The 9,573-nt window shown below is 36.6% G+C and overlaps 3 protein-coding genes across 4 annotated transcripts; 2 read left to right on the forward strand and 1 right to left on the reverse strand.

Moving 5' to 3' along the window:
* Nucleotides 1-150: 150 nt before the first annotated feature.
* On the forward strand, nt 151-4,643 carry LOC130629871 (uncharacterized). Its single transcript, XM_057443248.1, has 4 exons — nt 151-991; nt 1,087-1,527; nt 3,797-3,955; nt 4,027-4,643. The coding sequence occupies exons 1-4, from the start codon at nt 151-153 to the stop codon at nt 4,215-4,217; spliced, it is 1,632 nt and encodes a 543-aa protein (XP_057299231.1). The 3' UTR covers nt 4,218-4,643.
* On the forward strand, nt 4,270-5,504 carry LOC130629801 (uncharacterized). The gene is made up of 2 exons (XM_057443158.1): nt 4,270-4,441; nt 4,522-5,504. The coding sequence occupies exons 1-2, from the start codon at nt 4,270-4,272 to the stop codon at nt 5,424-5,426; spliced, it is 1,077 nt and encodes a 358-aa protein (XP_057299141.1). The 3' UTR covers nt 5,427-5,504.
* Nucleotides 5,505-6,323: 819 nt separating this feature from the next.
* Nucleotides 6,324-9,061, reverse strand: LOC130629800 (uncharacterized). Of its 2 annotated transcripts, none has more exons than XM_057443157.1 (2): nt 8,125-8,847; nt 6,324-7,695 (listed from the first exon to the last, which is right to left on the reverse strand). In XM_057443157.1, the coding sequence occupies exons 1-2, from the start codon at nt 8,729-8,731 to the stop codon at nt 7,085-7,087; spliced, it is 1,218 nt and encodes a 405-aa protein (XP_057299140.1). In that variant the 5' UTR covers nt 8,732-8,847; the 3' UTR covers nt 6,324-7,084. The 2 variants fall into 2 exon arrangements, with proteins under 2 accessions (XP_057299140.1, XP_057299139.1); XM_057443156.1 differs by adding an exon at nt 8,887-9,061 and having other exon boundaries at nt 6,337-8,751.
* Between the last annotated feature and the right edge of the window lie 512 nt (nt 9,062-9,573).

Genomic DNA, 9,573 nt, shown 5'->3' on the forward strand with positions numbered 1-9,573 from the left:
ATAATAATAATAATAATAATAATAATAATAATAATAATAATAATAATAATAATAATAATAATAATAATAATAATAATAATAATAATAATAATAACCATAGGAGATTATTTTTGTTCCGCTACAGCATTCGTTTGTATTACTTAGCAGAACATGGCTAACAGGCAACTGCGAAGTGAAGTTTTGAAACGCGCCCTGAAGGCATGCATCGTCCAACCGGTAATAAGAAAATATCAGGTAGTAGCCGTTCGTGCGATGTGGGGAAGTGATGTTGATGCCCGCGAGGTCATTTGGGGCAAGAGAATGCAGATGGAGAACATATTGCTTAGCAACGAACAAGTATCCTGTTTTTTTTCTTGTATTACCTATATGGCCAGACCTCGTAAGAGAAAGTCGATGAGGAATGAAGGGGAGGAAGAAGAAGGAGCCGACTCTAGCAGTGAAGGTGATAACAGAAACGGCGCAAATGCGCATGAAACATTTCCTGGCATTTCTTTCTGGATCGCGTGCGACTTGCCAAACTGTACCTTAAGTCAATTTGAAACAAATTTGTCGAAGTCTTTTATGCAAGCCGGGTTGAATTTAACAACGTGCAATGCTATACAGACAAGAGGTAAATACTTGAACCTTTTAGTACTTGAAATACTGTCAATGTTTTTCGAATATTTTACGCCACATTTGATATTTGTAGGCAAAACCAGTGCATTGCAAGCATTCTCAGGATCGTTATACCAAGTCTTGAAAGACCACAATAGGGAAGAAGCAAAACGGATAGTTGAGATATCCCATCGCACAATGATTAGGAGTGCAGCTAGAGATGAAGGTGTTCAACTTGACCACGTTGCTGTAATGGAAAGCGAACAGTACTCGATGAAACCCTGTCAGTTAATTCTAACAAAAAATATTGATAAAGAGGTATATCAAGATGTAATTCGTGGTTTATCCGAAATCAGATTTACATCGCTTGATTTAAAAGTAATTGATAAATCGGAAGGTAAGTTGCCACGAACAAATTTACTTACTTCTCCAGTAATAAGACTAAGTTTTTTGTAGAAGTTAAAACATGTTTTTACATTGTTACACGCATAGGCACAGAAGTAACTATTCCCGTTAAGCCAACTAACAAACTTTGTCAATCCGTGGATATAGTTCGAAGGATGATGGAGAGGAATAGCTTTGGACTGTGCAATGGAGGTGTATACAAAAAAATAGGAGAAAGCAGATACACATACGTTTACTGTTGTTCGGTGAAAAGCTATCTCTATCGCTCGTTGAAAAACAAAGCAATCGCCAACGAAATTACGCCAAATTTACGAGAGTTGGTATTTTTGCTGTCGGACGGCGAGTGTCAAATAATTGATCAAATAACTCTGGATTACAATTACATTGAATGCTTGCCAAATGGAGTTTGTTATAACATCGCCAAAAAATGTTTCGATGTCAAGCCAAATTTAAAGGGATCTCCCCGAGCATTCGTACGGTACTTTCATCGTGAGGGAAAAAATCCCGAACCAAAGCCATTTATAGAAGGTAATTGTTTTTACTTTTCTTTTAACGCGTTAAGAAAATGTGTTTTTTTTCTTTTAACGCGTTGTAACATATCAAGGTGGTAGTTGTAACGTGTTGTAACGTATTGTAACTTGTTGTAACGCATTGTCAGTGAAAAAAATGTTGGCTCTTTTTCTTTTAACACGTTGTAACATATCAAGGTGGTAGTTGTAACGTGTTGTAACGTATTGTAACTTGTTGTAACGCATTGTCAGTGAAGAAAATGTTTTTTTTTATCTTTTAACGCGTTGTAACATATCAAGGTGGTAGTTGTAACGTGTTGTAACGTGTTGTAACTTGTTGTAACGCATTGTCAGTGAAGAAAATGTTTTTTTTTATCTTTTAACGCGTTGTAACATATCAAGGTGGTAGTTGTAACGTGTTGTAACGTATTGTAACTTGTTGTAACGCATTGTCAGTGAAGAAAATGTTTTTTTTTTATCTTTTAACGCGTTGTAACATATCAAGGTGGTAGTTGTAACGTGTTGTAACGTATTGTAACTTGTTGTAACGCATTGTCAGTGAAGAAAATGTTTTTTTTTATCTTTTAACGCGTTGTAACATATCAAGGTGGTAGTTGTAACGTGTTGTAACGTATTGTAACTTGTTGTAACGCATTGTCAGTGAAGAAAATGTTTTTTTTTTATCTTTTAACGCGTTGTAACATATCAAGGTGGTAGTTGTAACGTGTTGTAACGTATTGTAACTTGTTGTAACGCATTGTCAGTGAAGAAAATGTTTTTTTTTATCTTTTAACGCGTTGTAACATATCAAGGTGGTAGTTGTAACGTGTTGTAACGTATTGTAACTTGTTGTAACGCATTGTCAGTGAAGAAAATGTTTTTTTTTATCTTTTAACGCGTTGTAACATATCAAGGTGGTAGTTGTAACGTGTTGTAACGTATTGCAACTTGTTGTAACGCATTGTCAGTGAAGAAAATGTTTTTTTTTATCTTTTAACGCGTTGTAACATATCAAGGTGGTAGTTGTAACGTGTTGTAACGTATTGTAACTTGTTGTAACGCATTGTCAGTGAAGAAAATGTTTTTTTTTATCTTTTAACGCGTTGTAACATATCAAGGTGGTAGTTGTAACGTGTTGTAACGTATTGTAACTTGTTGTAACGCATTGTCAGTGAAGAAAATGTTTTTTTTTATCTTTTAACGCGTTGTAACATATCAAGGTGGTAGTTGTAACGTGTTGTAACGTATTGTAACTTGTTGTAACGCATTGTCAGTGAAGAAAATGTTTTTTTTTTATCTTTTAACGCGTTGTAACATATCAAGGTGGTAGTTGTAACGTGTTGTAACGTATTGTAACTTGTTGTAACGCATTGTCAGTGAAGAAAATGTTTTTTTTTATCTTTTAACGCGTTGTAACATATCAAGGTGGTAGTTGTAACGTGTTGTAACGTATTGTAACTTGTTGTAACGCATTGTCAGTGAAGAAAATGTTTTTTTTTATCTTTTAACGCGTTGTAACATATCAAGGTGGTAGTTGTAACGTGTTGTAACGTATTGCAACTTGTTGTAACGCATTGTCAGTGAAGAAAATGTTTTTTTTTATCTTTTAACGCGTTGTAACATATCAAGGTGGTAGTTGTAACGTGTTGTAACGTATTGTAACTTGTTGCAACGCATTGTCAGTGAAGAAAATGTTTTTTTTTATCTTTTAACGCGTTGTAACATATCAAGGTGGTAGTTGTAACGTGTTGTAACGTATTGTAACTTGTTGTAACGCATTGTCAGTGAAGAAAATGTTTTTTTTTATCTTTTAACGCGTTGTAACATATCAAGGTGGTAGTTGTAACGTGTTGTAACGTATTGTAACTTGTTGTAACGCATTGTCAGTGAAGAAAATGTTTTTTTTATCTTTTAACGCGTTGTAACATATCAAGGTGGTAGTTGTAACGTGTTGTAACGTATTGTAACTTGTTGTAACGCATTGTCAGTGAAGAAAATGTTTTTTTTTATCTTTTAACGCGTTGTAACATATCAAGGTGGTAGTTGTAACGTGTTGTAACGTATTGTAACTTGTTGTAACGCATTGTCAGTAAAGAAAATGTTTTTTTTTTATCTTTTAACGTGTTGTAACATATCAAGGTGGTAGTTGTAACGTGATGTAACGTATTGTAACTTGTTGTAACGCATTGTCAGTGAAAATGTTGGCTCTTTTTCTTTTAACGTGTTGTAACGTATTGTAACTTGTTGTAACGTAGTTCTAAAAAAGGTGCATTGAACTACATTTGTAGGTGTCGAAAATAGTTTCCCAGATAGAAATGTGCGGTTGCGTTTTTATCAAAAATGGTACCAAATTTTGCTCGCCGGTCAGTATCCCATGAAAGAAAAGAAATTGTTGCTGGTAGGTCCTCCTGATAGTGGAAAGACTAGTTGGTTTGCTCCATTTCAAGGTAATTAAATAAAGTTCGTGAAAACTTCTGACTTTTAGACGGCACTTACTGACATACATTTGTCCTTTTAGGCATTATTCCAGAAATGTACATTGCTGGCGTGGTTCGGGATGGTCGATTCTCAGGCCACCTGATAAATAGAAATACACAAGTCGTATTTATGGATGAATGGACTAGCGACAGTCTATGTTGTGAAGATGCAAAAAGAATATTGCAAGGTAAGTCGATGTCGATGCAGTACATGAACATTTACTTTGAATAAAATGTGGCAATGTGCAGATGGGATACCACTTTCTCTTATAGGCGGCTTGGTTATGATCCCGCAAAAACACAAAGAACCGGCCCGTTTTCAATACAATTCGGGTTTTTTTATAACAACTAATATAATGCCGGACTTCGGAAATGGTGTAGATGGTGAGGCTATCCTGCGTCGTCTTGAAGTTTTCGAAACTAAGACACTTCGAGTGAAGGACAATAGCATAACAAGTAAGTATCTCATGAGAATAAATGATAACAATGGTGTAAATCAATATGCATAAAAATAAGTAATGACTTTTTTCCCGTAGAGTGGATGAGAATGCACTGCATGGAAATATTTGTGTACGTTGCCAGCCAGTTGAAAGACATCTCGCTTTTCACCAGCGAAACCAATGTTGCGAAGAAAAATCAAGTAGGCGCTGTGTACAACGACGTTGATTGCGATCCGTCGGTCTTCTTGGACGAAGAGCAAACATTGGAAGCATCTAGCAGTTGTCTAAGCACACGAGTTCAGATTGAGAATGCAGTTCCGCAAGAGGCTATCGACTATGCCATTATTGCGGCCGACGATAGGGATGGCATTTTGTACCATGCGCTTAACTTTGATCATGAACTGTTTGACATAGAAAACAAGTTACACAGTGCTGAATATATGCGCAAAATGTACGAGATAGCCGCTGGGGCATGGGAGGAAATCTGCCCATTAATTAATAACGATGAGACCTTGGTAGCATTCAAACGCCGTAAAAGGATCAACTGGCAGGGTAGTGACACGTTCTACGACACGTGGTTGCTTGCTACAAACTCCTGCCGCGATTGCTTCCCGACGAAAGAAATGAAGGAGCTCTACCCTGATTGGGCACAACTAATTGAGCAAGACGAAGACGAAGGAGAAGGTAGTAGCCACGACCGCGAAGAGAACGAGGAAGAAGAAGAGGAAACAAACGAAGAGGAGGAAGGTCATAGGGAAGAAGAAGAAACAGAAGAACATGAAATCAATGCTCAGTCGACGAAACCTGTTTCCACTGTTAAGCAAGAATATATGCCGTTTTGTCCAGCAAATAACAGTACTGCTTTTATAGACCTCGTGTCAGATGATGAAAGTGTTCCTGAAATTTCTTCAGTAAAATTAGAGCTATTTTCCGCAGATAATTCAACCACTTCTCTCGATTGTGATGTTATCTGCATTAGTTCGGACGAAGAAGACAATTAAAAAAAAACTTTTTTGCGTTTTCCTTCCCTCATATCCCACCACATACTCCTTTTCTAAAGTGACATGCGAAAAGCTGTTTTCTCTACAGAAATAGGTTACAAAGCGTTACATCGTGTTACAAGGCGTTACAATCAGCACGTCCATGCGTTACAAGGCGTTACAAGAATCACTCTAGCCATTTCCAAAAATTTCACAGTCATTTTTTCATGGAAATAGGTTACAAAGCGTTACAACGTGTTACAAGGCGTTACAATCAGCATGTCCATGCGTTACAAGGCGTTACAAGAATCACTCTAGCCATTTCCAAAAATTTCACAGTCATTTTTTCATGGAAATAGGTTACAAAGCGTTACAACGTGTTACAAGGCGTTACAATCAGCACGTCCATGCGTTACAAGGCGTTACAAGAATCACTCTAGCCATTTCCAAAAATTTCACAGTCATTTTTTTATGGAAATAGGTTACAAAGCGTTACAACGTGTTACAAGGCGTTACAATCAGCACGTCCATGCGTTACAAGGCGTTACAAGAATCACTCTAGCCATTTCCAAAAATTTCACAGTCATTTTTTCATGGAAATAGGTTACAAAGCGTTACAACGTGTTACAAGGCGTTACAATCAGCACGTCCATGCGTTACAAGGCGTTACAAGAATCACTCTAGCCATTTCCAAAAATTTCACAGTCATTTTTTCATGGAAATAGGTTACAAAGCGTTACAACGTGTTACAAGGCGTTACAATCAGCACGTCCATGCGTTACAAGGCGTTACAAGAATCACTCTAGCCATTTCCAAAAATTTCACAGTCATTTTTTTATGGAAATAGGTTACAAAGCGTTACAACGTGTTACAAGGCGTTACAATCAGCACGTCCATGCGTTACAAGGCGTTACAAGAATCACTCTAGCCATTTCCAAAAATTTCACAGTCATTTTTTCATGGAAATAGGTTACAAAGCGTTACAACGTGTTACAAGGCGTTACAATCAGCACGTTCATGCGTTACAAGGCGTTACAAGAATCACTCTAGCCATTTCCAAAAATTTCACAGTCATTTTTTCATGGAAATAGGTTACAAAGCGTTACAACGTGTTACAAGGCGTTACAATCAGCATGTCCATGCGTTACAAGGTGTTACAAGAATCACTTTAGTCATTTTAAGTAGGAATGGGGATGAGTGTGCGTTTAATGAATGTCGCATTTGCGCCATTATTTGCATACTTAAAGGCTTACAGCGTGTAAGTTTCACCTAAACTGTGTGGACGCTTATGTGTACGCTAAAATGGTGAATGAAGAGGCAGTTGTGGTAAACGTTTCGGATAACGAATGCTCAGCATCTAAGGAGGTTTTACCATTCTCACATTCCTGTTCAACGCTGGCAATTTCCGTGGAAAAAAATATTGTTTGCCTATCAGATGATGAAGTTTTCCTAACTATACCGATAGCGGCTTTGAAGGGAGAACCAAGTTTTTGCGAACCGCCTTCACACACGAGGGTACTTAATACACCAGATTATTGGCCAAACCGTAAGGGGAAAAAAAGCCTTTATGTGTACGCCGGTTTTGACTGTAACAAAGTTAAAAGACTATTTGAATATTCTGGTTTTCAAAAATCTTTGTAAATTTACAAAGTTATTTTTATTATAAATACAATTTAAACTTATATAAATTTTTTTGTCTTCGCTCTAACCGCCAATGTACTAGCTTTACGGCTACAATGAAAGGAGTAGTTAGGATCTGCGAGAATGGAAGTCCATTTTGCATTGCCATATTTTTGTAGCCCAGCTTGTAAAAACTTGTCCTCCATGGCACTAAAACTAACTTTTTTCTGTCTCGTTTGAACAGGTGTTTCGTGTTCCAAAGTACTTCCAGACGTTTTCACATTTTTGGTGTTACTATTGATTTCGCTTACAGTTAAAGTACACGTTGTTTGATCTCGTAATTTATCCATACATAACCTGGCTTTTGCAGCTATATTGCGCGATTCAGTCTTCTGGTAATGAACTTTAGCTACCTGCGACGTGTGTTTTTGATCTTGAGAAAGAATTGCTTGTTCTTTTGTTTCTAAGTGTGCAACACTTTCGGTTTCGATGATTTGCCTATATCGTGTAGGATTTATATACTTACCAATTGCTTGATAAACAATTCTACCGAATACGTCCGAAATACGCGTCAACTGCTTACCATTTCGACACACTAGTAGATAATCGTTGGTGGGGTTCAATCTTCGTCGTACATTGTCAATGTATTCGTTTATTAGTGTGAGTACATCTATGGAAAAATAAAGAGAGTCAAATCCGTATTTCTCCGCAGTTTTAAAGACATTCTGATCTATAAAACCATCCTCTTTCACGCCTTTAATCATTGTTACTGTAAGAGTTTGATACGTCATGGGTCTTGAAGCCTTCACCATTAAAAATAATACAGCTACTATGAAGGAAGTCGAAAATGATAAATCGTGTGCTGCGACACATGCACTTGCGTTTTTAGCATTTAACACAATTTGTTTATATTTTTCACTATGGTATGGTATCACCTTTTGTAAATCATATAGTGTCGCGCAACAGTCTATACTGTTTAGATATTCAACACTTAAGATACACTTCCATTCAGCTTTCATTTTACGAAGGAGGAATTTCTTAACACGGTGCAAATAAATCTCTGCAGCAACAAATACCGACAAATTTTTTTCAGTCGTACCTGTGCTTCGTCTGTAATCAAGCATGTGCCCAATAGCATTCATGTAGCCAATTATTCCTGAGAAGCCAACCTTCCATTGGTCTCTCAAAAAATCTACGAAATCAGAAAGCATATTAATAGAGCCAACACAGTAGTCGATAACAGGGAATGGTACTTCCCATACCGAAGGAGAATCCTCGCAGCAATATTTGGCATACTTTAAAACTTTACAAGTTATTTGATCGGCCTGAGAATGATCTTTACCACCACCACCTGGACTTTTTAACCATGTTCTAAATGCAACTGCCAAATTACATGTTTTAGCAAAAAACGGCATTGAAAATGTGGAGGCGCGCTTTCTTTGGGGATCTTTTATGCGATTTCTCGTACTGAAGTGGGGAAGTACTTCGTCGATATTCGGTCTTTTATCGAAATAATAAAACCATCCATGACGGTTATAGACTTGTTTTCTACACCCTCTTTTACTTCCATACGACTCGCTGTCACAATCAGCCACAGGACAACAAAAGCGGTTATCTTTATCAGGCATTAACTTAAGCCTTTTCGATCTCATTGAGGCTCCCAATGCCTCTTTCCACGCAGGCTTTTGCAAGACTCGTTTTGTCATTCCGATTTCTTTAAAGTTCTCTAGAAACAAAATTTATAGAAAGTTTATAACAATATTAGTTTTTAACAAAGCATAGAAAGTAGGATAAAAAAAAGAATTCATTTGAATAAAAAAAGAATCCTATTTACTATAAATTTAAAGTTTGAACAACTTACCTTATACTTTACTTCGTATACAAAGTATTAGTTGAGAAACTTCTCATTAAAACAATTCCTTTTTATAATGAAGGACGCTCTCCATAGCAGAGTTAAGGTAGCAGCGAAAACGGAATTATTTCAAGTGGCACAATATAAATTAGACTGCAGAGTATTCATAATTAAAGACAATTAATTCTGATATATATCACAACCAAATCTCGGTAGAGGTTAAGGGAAATAGCAAAGCATGGTTTTTTTGTTATGTGGTGTCATTCGTAAAGAGTGAGCCAATAACATAAATTTTTAGGATTTACGTACAGGGCACTTTGATTACACTCATAAGCGCAAGAAATGCACACAAATTTTGGTACTTATTACAAAAATACCACCGGGTTTGTTTACAAAAGAGAACAGCATCGACGTTGTTTTATGTTGTTCTTACAGGTAGCTTAGCTACCCTATATAGCTACATTAAGGATTAAACTAGCATTTATTACTTAATACTCAGTAAAATAGGTCAAGTTTAAATATTAATTTTTTTCGCTATAGCTAGCTAGACTAAGTATGAAAGGACAAGGCTGAGCTTTTTAGCTGGGTTTAAAATCAAAACTTAAGAGGAAAATTACATCGCAGTTTTTAAAATTATATTACACATACTACAGAACACCTGCGGGAAATCTCATTGTTCATCAAGTTACCCCATAT

Source organism: Hydractinia symbiolongicarpus, chromosome 2 (genome assembly GCF_029227915.1).
Source record: "Hydractinia symbiolongicarpus strain clone_291-10 chromosome 2, HSymV2.1, whole genome shotgun sequence".
In the NCBI taxonomy this organism is placed as follows: Eukaryota; Metazoa; Cnidaria; class Hydrozoa; order Anthoathecata; family Hydractiniidae; genus Hydractinia; species Hydractinia symbiolongicarpus.

Bases quoted from the DNA above. Each gene is read 5' to 3' on its own strand.
- LOC130629800 (XM_057443156.1), bottom strand. From the start codon at position 8,731: ATGACAAAACGAGTCTTGCAAAAGCCTGCGTGGAAAGAGGCATTGGGA.
- LOC130629871 (XM_057443248.1), top strand. From the start codon at position 151: ATGGCTAACAGGCAACTGCGAAGTGAAGTTTTGAAACGCGCCCTGAAG. The intron at 1,528-3,796 runs GTAATTGTTTTT...CTACATTTGTAG, and splicing joins ACCAAAGCCATTTATAGAAG to GTGTCGAAAATAGTTTCCCA. The intron at 3,956-4,026 runs GTAATTAAATAA...TTGTCCTTTTAG, and splicing joins TTGGTTTGCTCCATTTCAAG to GCATTATTCCAGAAATGTAC.
- LOC130629801 (XM_057443158.1), top strand. From the start codon at position 4,270: ATGATCCCGCAAAAACACAAAGAACCGGCCCGTTTTCAATACAATTCG. The intron at 4,442-4,521 runs GTAAGTATCTCA...TTTTTCCCGTAG, and splicing joins GAAGGACAATAGCATAACAA to AGTGGATGAGAATGCACTGC.